The 12,032-nt window shown below is 50.0% G+C and overlaps 4 protein-coding genes across 4 annotated transcripts; 3 read left to right on the top strand and 1 right to left on the bottom strand.

The window, feature by feature from the left end:
• On the top strand, nucleotides 1-1,206 carry AWJ20_2525 (uncharacterized protein; the record flags this gene model as incomplete). Its single annotated transcript, XM_018879474.1, has 1 exon — nucleotides 1-1,206. One exon carries the CDS (start codon nucleotides 1-3, stop codon nucleotides 1,204-1,206), a length of 1,206 nt encoding a protein of 401 aa, XP_018737387.1.
• A 1,217-nt stretch (nucleotides 1,207-2,423) lies between these two features.
• TCD2 (Tcd2p) lies at nucleotides 2,424-3,773 on the top strand (the record flags this gene model as incomplete). Its single annotated transcript, XM_018879473.1, has 1 exon — nucleotides 2,424-3,773. The coding sequence occupies one exon, from the start codon at nucleotides 2,424-2,426 to the stop codon at nucleotides 3,771-3,773; it is 1,350 nt and encodes a 449-aa protein (XP_018737386.1).
• A 290-nt stretch (nucleotides 3,774-4,063) lies between these two features.
• On the bottom strand, nucleotides 4,064-5,377 carry LEU5 (Leu5p; the record flags this gene model as incomplete). The annotated part of the gene is made up of 1 exon (XM_018879472.1): nucleotides 4,064-5,377. The coding sequence occupies one exon, from the start codon at nucleotides 5,375-5,377 to the stop codon at nucleotides 4,064-4,066; it is 1,314 nt and encodes a 437-aa protein (XP_018737385.1).
• A 2,098-nt stretch (nucleotides 5,378-7,475) lies between these two features.
• AWJ20_2522 (uricase) lies at nucleotides 7,476-8,393 on the top strand (the record flags this gene model as incomplete). Its single annotated transcript, XM_018879471.1, has 1 exon — nucleotides 7,476-8,393. One exon carries the CDS (start codon nucleotides 7,476-7,478, stop codon nucleotides 8,391-8,393), a length of 918 nt encoding a protein of 305 aa, XP_018737384.1.
• Nucleotides 8,394-12,032: the final 3,639 nt, after the last annotated feature.

Raw genomic sequence — 12,032 nt, 5'->3', positions numbered from 1 at the left:
ATGTCTGACTTTACCATGAGTAATCCTCCCGAACATCAATTTCCAAGCCATCATCCTACTTCAATGGTTTCACCTACTCTTCCCAGTGCAAACGCTTATAATCCGCGTCAACCTCCCCGGTCGCCTGTCGAGAACTTCTATCACACATCTAATAATCCAAGCTCAATGCAATACCCTGTTCAAGACGACCTGTTTGGCACTCGATTGTCGATTTCCGGCGGTTCGGGAATACCTCCTCCTCCACTCCCATCTGGTTTGGGTCATTATTCTACCACAAATACCGGTGGTTATCAGATGCAGTCGTCTTCGTCATCTTCGTCGTCGAACCATGGAAGCTTCTCCGGTCCCAGTTATATGACATCCAGTGGAGGCACAGGGTCAAATCAGATGAACTCCAACAGCAATATAAATTCTGCTGCCGCTGCTGCTGCAAGATCTCGCCGTAGACGCAGCTCGGCCGATCAGTCGCAGTTGCAACAGCAACATCACCACCACCATCGAACCACGTCCAATGGTACTGTGTACGAATTTGTCTCACTTCCTGCCTCGCAGAACAATAAACGACCTCGACGAAAGTACGAGGAAATTGAGCGCATCTACAATTGCAGCTATCCCTCGTGCACAAAAGCTTATGGTACTTTGAACCATCTGAATGCTCATGTTACTATGCAGCGTCATGGCAACAAGCGGACGCCTGATGAGTTCAGAGAAACCCGTCGTCTGTGGAAATTGCGTAAGAAGGAACGTCAAATTATGAACCCTGGTAAGACATCTTCAGGTCCTCAACTTCCACAACAACACCAGCACCAGCAACCACAACAACAGCAGCAACAGCCACAACAGCTGCCTCATCAAACTCACGGTTCTTATTCGACTGGACCTCCAGTTTCTGGTGCCGCCACCCTCTCACGACCCCCTCCTTCCGGTACTTTATTGCCTCCATTAGGCCCACCAAGTCCTATTTCCATGCACTCGACGTCTCCTACTTCGAGCTATTTCTCCCGTCCTCCTAATGCTGGCGCTGGTGTCGGTCCTCTGCCACCTACTCCACTAAATATGTCCATGTCATCGTCTATCTACGGTTCTGATCTCAACCATATCAAGTACATGAACCAGATGAACAGCGGCGCTCCTCACATGCCATATACCCATCAACCCCCCTCGAACTACGAGTCCTCACAATACTACCGCGAAGAAATGTCGTAATCAAGCCCGCTTCTCTTGTGCATCCCCTCGTTAAACCCCCGTCCTCTCCCCGCCAGCACACCCCGTCCACAATACAGCGATAAACCCCGCCCTCCCGTCCACCTGGTTGTCCCTATTTCTGTTTCTAATTGTCTTCCAGTGCTGTGTTTTGTGTACAGTATTTTATTTATTTATGGTCCCGGTTGTCTAATGAATTTTTGTGTGTTAATTTTCCCTTCTCCCCTCTTTGCCTCCGGCGGCTGGGGCTCCGCCCCAGACCCCGCTGCTCCTCTCGCTTTGCTCGAGTCGGGCGTTGGTGGTCCCCTGCTGTTTTTAAAGTTCGCCTCGAGCTGGTTTGGTTTGTCTGTGCTTTTGGCTGTCGAGAAACGAGACACCACAGGGTGGGTTGACACGGGTCTCAATTGACTACCCCAGGTTGACCCCTGTATTTTGCGGGGGTGGCGGCGGCTGCGTCAAGGCGTGGCTGATCGCGTGGCGCACGTCAAACCTTAATTAATTAACCGTGCAGAATGCACTACAAAAGCTAACCGAACAGAGATAAACTTTGTCCCTTAGCAATTGCTGACTGAAGCTCCACATGCTTTCCTTCCATTTTCTGCATTCCCCATCCACTTCACTCGCCTCTCGTGACCGCGGATGGGGTGATCTGGTTCTGGGAGTTGGTCGAACTGCCTCCGGCGGCTGGGGCGCTGCCCCAGACCCCGTTGTGCTCCGCTTCGCGGAGCGGCAGGATCTTTCTACGGCCGGTTCAGGCTTGGTTGGCGCTATTATTTGCACCTAAAGAGGAGCTCTTTTGGCTGGTGCATGCCTGTCTGGTCGGTTTTGTACCTGTTTTTGCCGTGTTTGTCATCACTTGTTGCTCGAACGAGCTGGCTCTTTGTTTTTTATTCTTATTTTCAACTAATTATGATTTTACTGAATGCTTTAACGTCCGTTTTTGGGGATCGAGCAGTCTGCTTCCGAGCACTTTGGCAGCTGGCATGCCACCACAGCATCCGAAAACCCCGTCACAAACCCTCAAACCAGTTGTCTCACCCACCCAGCACCTCCACAGGCCCTCCCCGACGCCCGAGCGAAGCGAGCAACCAGGGTCTGGGGCGGAGCCCCAGCCGCCGGAGGCACACCACCACCACCCCCTGAGTGCGGCGCGCGCCGCACCGTGAAATATGCAAAAAGTTGATCCGAGTGATCTCGGAGACGACCAAGAAGTAGACATAATGGATAGAGTAAAGACCGAGCTGGTGGTTGGTGCGGTGGCTTTAGGGGCTTTGGCCGGCGTTGCAGCGACTCTGGGTGTACAGTTTTGGAGTCAGTCGAGAGCAGGTGGTGCTCCGGTGGCTGGTAAGCCGGGGAGTGACGGTTTATCATCCAAGACAGCGGTTCCTGCTCATGATGAAGACCTGATTCAGGAGCAGTTGGCAAGAAATATAGCATTTTTGGGCGAGAAAGGAGCTTCTAAAGTCCGCAACTCGCATATTGTGATTGTAGGAGTCGGTGGTGTAGGTTCATGGGTGGCTACAATGCTGGTAAGAAGTGGTGTGGGTAAAGTGACACTGATAGATTTCGACCAAGTCACATTATCCTCGTTGAATAGGCATGCTACTGCTACTTTAGCCGACGTGGGTACTCCCAAAGTACACAGTGTAGCGAAATTTTTGAACTCAGTAGCTCCTTGGGTGGAAATTACTCCGATAGTTGCATTGTGGACTAAGGACTCGACACATCTTCTTGATGGAGCCAGTTTCGTAGTCGATTGTATTGACAATATTGATACGAAGGTGGATTTACTGGAATACTGTTATAAGAACGAGATTCCTGTTATCAGTTCGATGGGTGCTGGATGTAAAGCGGACCCCACGAGAATCCGAGTGGCAGATTTATCCATGTCAATTGAAGATCCATTATCACGATCGACCCGACGAAGATTACGATTAAGAGGTATTACTACGGGAATTCCCGTTGTTTTCTCTGCTGAAAAGCCTGGTAAAGATAAAGCCAAGCTGTTAGAGCTGGATGAAGAAGAGTTCCAGAAAGGCAAAGTCGACGAACTGTCGGTATTACAGGATTTCCGAGTGCGTATTCTGCCAGTATTGGGACCTTTACCGGCTATTTTTGGGCTTACTATTGCCACTCATTTGCTGACATTTATCGGAGATTACACATCGGTATACGATCCAGTGCTTGGAGGATACTCGTTAGCAGGCAAGCAACGAACCAAGTTCTACGACAGTGCCATGCAAAGTCTCATTGGCCAGGCCGCACGGATGGGATGGAAAGAGACCCGCGACGTGCCCGTAGACCTCAACGATATCGGGTACCTAATAGACGAAGTGTTCTGCGGCAAAACTATCACTGGCCAGTGCAACCGGATCTGTCTCACGACCTGGGACCCGTCGAAACCCATGAAAATCGGCAACATCGTGCCCGTCAGCAAAGAGCAACAGAACCTCCACGAAAAAGAGATCATCAAAGGCAACAAATCCCTCGAAGAAGTGTACTCCCCAGACACCCTCGACCACGTGCGACGCCGTCTTGACCTCGGGCTCTGGTACGACCGTTTCCGCTAGACCCTCTGTATTTTATTATTTCATCCGGTTTTTGCCCTGCTGCCTCCGGCGGCTGGGGCTCCGCCCCAGACCCTGGTTGCTCCTGCTTCGCAGGAGTTGGTTCGAAACCCCCGACTGGTCTCCGGCGGCTGGGGCTCCGCCCCAGACCCTGGTAGCTCCTGCTTCGCAGGAGATGTCCATGACCGATACGCAACGACTCGAGCGAAGCGAGAGGAGCAACCCGGGTCTGGGGCGGAGCCCCAGCCGCCGGAGGCAGCAGGTCACCCTCCAGTGGGTAGGAAATAAATACATTAAATACCGAGGAGCATTTTGGCCCGTTCGTAGACGAAAAAGGAGCATGCGAACATGGGGACCACTTTCATGTACCCGATGGTGAGTCCCACGAAGAGGCCGCGGATGCCGCGTTCACGGATGATGAGTTTGGCGGTCGAGATGATGTGTTGTCGTTCATGGTTGCCAACAGCACCGCTGACTTGCATTCGTCGTCGGACTACTTCGAGCGGGTAGGATGCGGTTTGTGCGAACAGACCTGACAGTCCGCCAGCAGTCAGTTGAGCCCATGCTTTCAGTGGTCGTCGTGACGTGGTGGCATTGAGATGTTCTGATTCTGGCATGGAATAATCGACGGCAATTGATCGTAAGAGTTTGGATCGGAAGATGTCGTGGAATGAGTCGTGGGCCCAGAACGATACTCCGGCGTATGGGATCATACCAAGTACTGTCGGTGTGAATCCTCGGTAGAAATTGGCGATTTTTAATGATGCATGACTGGGTTCATTATAAATGGTTGTAATAATGCTCGCAAGTCGGCCGGGACTACGTTTAGTTGGATTGTTGGCCGAGGAGAGACTTGATGCAGTGGTAGTTGGAGATGGAGAGGGTGATGAGGTGGTACCAGTAGATCCACTAGAAGAAGCAGCAGCAGAAGCAGCAGCAGAAGCCATGTTCGAAGCTAGTTTTGAACTTGATTTAGTAGAAACAGCAGCGGTATTGACTGCTGTCTTGGATGCCTGTCGAGCTGCTTTGACAGCTCCTGTATGGTCATAAGCCAACCTCACTCTAATCAGATCTAATGGATATGTGCAAAACACAGATGCTACGCCAGATAATGAGCCTGACAGAAGTCTTCTTAATGATGTTTCATATTCCGAACTGGGGATCAGGATCCCTCGAACTTGTTCGTATGCAATAAACTTGATTCCTGCATAGGGGAAGATTCTCAACAGAGTAGCAGAATGACCACGGAACAGGCCCAGCGGTCCCTCAGAAACTACAATGTGTTTTCCTGCTTTATAAAAGCCAGTCCAGGACCCAGTATACTTTCTAAACTCTGGGTTCGAGGTCTGGAACAAGATCTTGACTCGGTCTAGAGGTGCTATCAACGTTTTCGCAGCAGAGCCTGCTAGACCGCCGGCTATACCAGATTTCACCACGTAATCCAGACTCTGCTTGTCTTCTCGTTTTGTCTTTTTATGGTTGAGTTTTGGTCTATGAGTATTAGACGTCGCTACTGCAACGTCGTCATCGTTGTATTCTTCTATCCTTGCTGTTTCGTGATGGGCATGACGGCCACCCAGTGGAATGGTCCGAGACGACGTTGACATGGCGGAAACAAGTCGTAATCAGCCAGTCGGTAGAGCGCTTAGGGACGACTGTGACGACTATATCAGCAGTCCAATAAATTAGCAATGGCCAGTGAGACTAGACCGAACAATGCAAGATGAATTAACAGCGCTGAGCAAACAAACGAACAAACAAGAAAAGAGAGAGGAACTTGATAAGTGGAAACTTGAAGCTATGGAATCTGATCCAGAAATTTCGAACCCAAAATCTGTGCCTAAAATCTAAACTGAAATCTGAACTGAAACCTGAACCAAAATCTGAACCAAAATCAGATCCTGCAATTTTAATCTGAAATATGTGAACCAAGACCCAAACTGAAATCTGAGCCAACCTTCTAACCTGTTAATGGTCTCTGAACTTGAGCAATCTTTTCACACTAACAGCGGAAACCAAAATCACCCGGATCAAACAACAAACACCAGCACTTGCCAAACCTACAGAACCTTGATATATCCTGAGGATGCCGCAGACTTGGTTCCGTGCTGACAAAAGAACGTCTACCAGTGGACCACTGATGAAGGACCGTTATCAAAGCGGGTAGGTCGGTATCTGAAGACGTCAGATCTGGTGCTACCAAGAAATTCTTATAAAAGGGGCCAAATTTCGAACCTGAACCACCTTTTCACTAAACAGAACTGAACTGAAAACCTGTCGCTCTGCGATACCCCGCTCAAAAACAGCAAAATGTGGAGAAGTGAAAAGGCAAAACGCAAAATGCGGGCTCTAAACAGACAATCTTTTCTCGGTAATGCGTTCCGCCCATATGGGGTAGATCTCCCTGTCTACCGGTCGGTATCTCCTCGGCGATGCCCTCCCGCACGTGACGTCTGCACCGAACGGCCGGGTTCCGGGGGGTGTGCCTCCGGCGGCTGGGGCTCCGCCCCAGACCCCGTGGCTCCTCTCGCTTCGCTCGAGTCGGGGCTGGGATCGTGGCGGTGGGGCAGGGGGTTGTGTGGCGGCGGGAGGATGAGGAGAGGGGGAGGGGGGAGCGAAGGGGAGTTAGCATCGAGGGAAGATGCTGCGGTATGAGGGGCTCGGGGCGGAGATAAGCTGCTACTGGGGTTTGAAGGGACACGACCCTTGGGCTCCGCCGGTGACGTGAGTTTTGGCTCGCTGCTGACGAGCAGAGCTCCACTTGCGAGCGCTCTGTCGTCATCCAAGCAGCCAAGAAACCCAATCCCACGAAAGGACCCAGCGAGCCACCTTGAGCCAAGCTGTGATCCACGTACCCTTCCCCCACTCCCTCTCTTCCTCCTTTTCCCTCGCTCCTCCCCCTCCTTCCCCCCTACTCCTCTGTTCACCCCTCCACCCCACGATCCCAGCCCCGACTCGAGCGAAGCGAGAGGAGCCACGGGGTCTGGGGCGGAGCCCCAGCCGCCGGAGGCAGTCCGGGCCCGCCCGAGGCATGCCTGCGGGTTCAAGGTGGGGTGGAGAGGGACGGGAGGGGGAGGAGGGGAGGTGGCAGCGTCGAGATAGCGGAGGGGGGGTAGGTAAAGCAGCCGGCCAGACCAAGATTAGTCCGGGTGGACTGAGACATTGGCGCGTCGGCGATTGCAAAACTTGGTTTGTGGTTGGTGGAAAGGGCTAGGACAGCGGGACTGATAAGATCTTGCATGGGATGCTTATCAGTGGGTTTGCGCGGCCATTCTGCACGGGTGATGCCGACCAAAGAGAGTATATAAAGCGGGCACAAATAATATTCCTGCTTGGAGTGAAAAGTATCATACGATTACGATCTGTGAAAATATATATAAACGGATCAGGTTCCTGGTTATCGTGTGACTTGATATTTTACAATATAAGCATAGACCAGATTAAGATCAAGATCAAGAGTGGATTTCTTTGAACAACTCTGTATTGCAACTCTACTCTACTTTTTTATCTCTTCTACTAGAAATACTACAGTTTAAATTTCAACAACTGCAACTTCTACAACTACATTAGTACAGTTGAGCATTCCCTGTATTAACTAAGCACTTTAATTACCTGGCTATTTTTGAATTGATCCAATAATTGATCCAATAATCGATCCAAGAACGATCTAAGTACACCCAACTATAACTACACAAATATTTCACAATGTTGACTCAAGCCATCTACGGAAAGGACAATGTCAGAGTGTTGAAGGTCAAGAAGAACCCTCAGAACCCCAACTACCAGGACGTCATTGAACTGCGAGTGTGTGTCTTGTTGGAAGGAGACATTGACGAATCGTATACCAAGGCCGACAATGCGTCGATTGTGCCCACTGACACCGTCAAGAACACCATTCACATTTTGGCCAAACAAACTGAAGTATGGCCAATTGAGCTGTTTGGCGCTACTTTGACCAACCACTTTGTCACCAAGTACTCTCATATCCATGCTGCTCATGCTTCTATCACCCAATATAGATGGACTCGTTACGAGGTCGACGGCAAACTGCATCCCCATTCGTTCATCCAAGACGGTGCTGAGACCCGGGTGGTCCATGTTGTTAAGAGGGACACTGCGGGCTCGGCGTTCTCCATTAATTCAGGAATCAAGGGACTTACTGTTCTCAAGTCGACAGGATCCATGTTCTACGGATACAACAAAGACGATTTCACCACCCTCAAGGAGACCACCGACCGTATTCTGTCTACTGATGTCGATGCTTCGTGGCTGTGGGCTGCTAAGACTGTTCCTACACTTGCTGCTGTCGAAAAACTGGCTTCTTCTGGCGTATTTGACGATGCGTACACCAAAGCACGAGCCATAACACTCCGCACCTTTGCACTCGAGAACTCGGCCTCCGTGCAAGCCACCATGTACAACATGGCCAACCAGATCCTTGCTGCCACTACCCACGTCGAATCAGTACACTACGAGCTGCCCAACAAGCATTACTTCAACATCGACCTGTCCTGGCACCACGGGCTCAAAAACCTCGGCAAAGACGCTGAGGTCTACGCCCCGCAATCCGACCCCAACGGCTTCATCAAGTGCACCGTCGACCGCACCAAGTCCAAGTTGTAATCTCTCTCTTTTTATTTACTAATTTTTTCCTGTGTCGCTGCTGCCTCCGGCGGCTGGGGCTCCGCCCCAGACCCCGCTGCTCCTCTCGCTCCGCTCGAGTCGTTCCGTCTCGGTCCCAGCAACTCCTGCGAAGCAGGAGCTACGGGGTCTGGGGCAGAGCCCCAGCCGCCGGAGGCAGACGGGGACGAGTAAAAGTTTCCTGCGAAGCAGTGCCACGGGGACTGGGGCAGTACCCCACCTGCCGGAGGCAGGCCGGAAATTGTAAAAGTGACTTGTTTTGTTGGCTAATTACAAGGATCGGGGAGGCGACACGCTTATTCGTAGATCCAGGCGAAGTTGGCGGGCTTGTACTCGACAACCTCCTCCTTCTTGAACCACAAAGCGATCTCCTTCTTGGCGCTCTCGACAGAGTCGGATCCGTGGGCAACGTTTCTGCCGACATCGATGGCAAAGTCGCCACGGATGGTACCGGGGGCAGATTGGAGAGGGTTGGTAGCACCCAAGATGGCACGGCCTTGCTTGACAACGTCCTTGCCCTCCCAGACGGTAGCAAGAACGGGGCCAGAGCGCATGTACTTCAAGAGACCAGGGAAGAAAGGCTTCTCTTGGAGGTCGGCGTAGTGCTCACGGAGGAGCTCCTCGGAGGGAGTGGTCAACTTGATAGCGACAAGCTTGAATCCACGTTGCTCGAAACGGCCAATGATGGGGGAGACAAGTCCACGTTGGACACCATCGGGCTATCGTCGTTAGTAACAACTCTGTCAATTGAAAATTCCTTCAAGCTCTTCTATATCCAACATCCTAGCTCCAAAGGAGAGAAGTAAACCTGCTAAACGAGCGATTTACTGTTCGTACCAGCTTTTTGGTGCGAGGAAGTGAAGTCTTAGCTGGCGATTTAAGGAGTAAAGGAGTCGAAACAACAACGAACCAGCTCAATTTCGTCGTGACCCATTGCAACTTCAATTTAACATACCTTGATAGCAATGAAAGTTTGTTCGGAAGCCATTTTGATCTGGGTCTGGATTTTTTTACAGTTTGACAAAGAAAACACAAAAAATCTGAAATCACGAAAAGAAAGAAAAAGAACAGAAAGGAATTTTTCACTTTTTATGTACGCCAGCTGCCAGCATCTCCCCCCGCCATTTGCAGCCCATCGCTCGGCGTGAGCCCCATGCCCCATGAGGCAAGAGTTCATGGTTATTGGCTGATCGGGCTGAAATTTCACTGCGGCTCGGGCTCGCTGATCTGTGAGTCTGCCTGGCCTGCCTTCGGCGGCTGGGGCTCCGCCCCAGACCCCGTGGCTCGCTTCGCTCGTTTTTCGAGGGGGGTGGATTGTTTGGGGGATGATGGGGGCGAAGTTTAACTGGGGTGAATTTTCGTGTCCATTTGTGAGAGAAGTGTGATAACTGGAGTTGCAGAACTGACTAAGTCTCTCGCTACACCTGGGATCCATACAGCTCTACCAATAGAGTGATTGGCTTTAAATGAGAGCTTTCATTGATGTTTTGCCTTTCTCAATTCCCATTTTTTGGTTTGTTGAACCTTTTATAAAATCATAAATCTCCTTTCCGTTGATCTTGTTGGATATATGTCTACCATTTTAATTGCGTATAATAGTTACCCTGATCGTAGATTACCCGGCTGGCAAAGGTCAATAAAGTTTCAGGGTCTGGCAGCTGGAAAGCATGATAATTACCCGGCCTGCATGGTTATTTTTCACCCAGCTAGGAACGAAGGTCGAAGCCCCTGCCAACTGCGGCAGTGAAACCGGCGTGCTCGAAGTCCAGTTGCTACTGGTAGTACTGATAGGTCTGACTGTTATCTGCCAATTTCAGAAATGAGAAATGACGTCGCCCTCAGCACCGCAACCACCATCCAGCAACCTCACTCCATACATTAAACAAAACACACCACCCAAAAAAAACCCCCCCTGAGCCCGACGCACCGACTCGAGCGCAGCGAGAGGAGCCACGGGGTCTGGGGCGGAGCCCCAGCCGCCGGAGGCAGGCCCACTCCACCACCTGTATCGCCGAACGGAGGAGGATAGATCGCGGAGAATCGCTGTCCAATTGAAAGTAGGACGGTAGCGATGGCCGCGCAGTTGTGGGTAATTGATCGGGGATTAGGGGATTTAGGTATTTCCGGGACTGCTGGCCCGCATGAGGTGAGTACAGGTTGGCCGTTTGGAGGCAGCCAAGGAGGCAGTTGGTTGGCTTGCTGATAAGGAAGATGCGTCAGACTACCGTATTAAGTTGATCCGGATATATAGGGAAAGATTTTTCTTCGCCTGGAACAGTGGGTGCATGAAAAATATGCATATTTACGTGCGTGGTGGTTGGTGGATCTGTGTGTTGTGGCCAGTCAAGGTGAGGGTGGTGAGTAAACGTTACTGCTTATACGCAGGTGCCAGGATTAATTTTTGTTGGGAGCATGTTATCTGTACTCTGAGATAGGGGACTTGTGTGGCTTTTGAGGTGCAATGCGAGGTGCATTTTTGGCAGTCGTCTATCTGTCTGTCTGTCGCCTTGAACAGGTGGTAGGTAGGTAGGTAGGTAGTTACGTATGGTGAGTTAATGGATCTATTTATTGGCTGTGGCCGTTAGTTGGGCGTGGCATGTGCTAGGTTTGTTAACAGGTGTGCCCCTTTGTTGGCATGGTTGGCATGGCAAGTCCACTTTCCAGCAGCTGGATATTCTCGAGACTGTTTTAAGATTAGGCAAATGGTAGGGGTTGGTGCTAATGTAGATATAACGGTTAAAAACATGCCATCATCTGGCTACAGTTGGGCCTGTTTTTATTTTTATCTTTGTTTTTGCTTTTGGTTTGGTTTTTGTTTCAAGCAGGTACTAGCTGATGCTCGCTAATGCCAGCTGATGCCAGCTGATGTTAGGTGGTACCAAGTACTGGTGATACAGGTGATGCCGGGTTTGGTGAGAAACTGATGATGACGTGGGCAGGTGCAACCAGGCGCAAGAACGACTGTGGTGCCCGATTGACAGTGTCCAAACCCCCACCTGTATATATCCAGTGAGACAGGACAATGAACAATTCTATTCAATCTCAGTAGCTGAAATTAAAATTGTATATTTAATATATATATCCGAATATTGAGAAAGAAAATCAACCAATGTTAGTAAACACCATTGAGAGAACGCCTTACAAAAACACCTGACTGGACCACCACGAGATATATTTAAAAATAGTTCGAGGTATAACTAAACATTCCATATATGCTGATTCCTCTTTAGGGAGCGGAATAATGAGGCCGCTAAAACATAGGCCGCTTAAACATAGGCCGCTTAAAACATAGGCCGCTAAAACGTAGACCGCTTATACATAGATTTAGGTAAAACGTGTGTTAAATGTCCCAACTGCAAGGTCTGGTATACTGTTAGCCCCTCACCAGATGCATATTGCTTTGCAACTTTGGATACAAGCAAAAGAAAAGAAAAAAAAAACATTTCCAGTACGGGAGCAAAAAATAAAACAAAAATTACCCACTATCAGCCATCTAATAAACGATCATCAATTTTTGGGTTTTCCCATTTTCTTCTTCTTCTTTTTTTTTTTTGCAAGGATCAATTTTAGAAATTCATTCTCAATTGCTTTGATAATACCTGATTAGTTTATCAATTCATA

The sequence above is a fragment of the Sugiyamaella lignohabitans genome, chromosome B (genome assembly GCF_001640025.1).
Source record: "Sugiyamaella lignohabitans strain CBS 10342 chromosome B, complete sequence".
Classification (NCBI taxonomy): Eukaryota; Fungi; Ascomycota; class Dipodascomycetes; order Dipodascales; family Trichomonascaceae; genus Sugiyamaella; species Sugiyamaella lignohabitans.
This window is presented reverse-complemented; position numbering and strand designations above follow the sequence as displayed.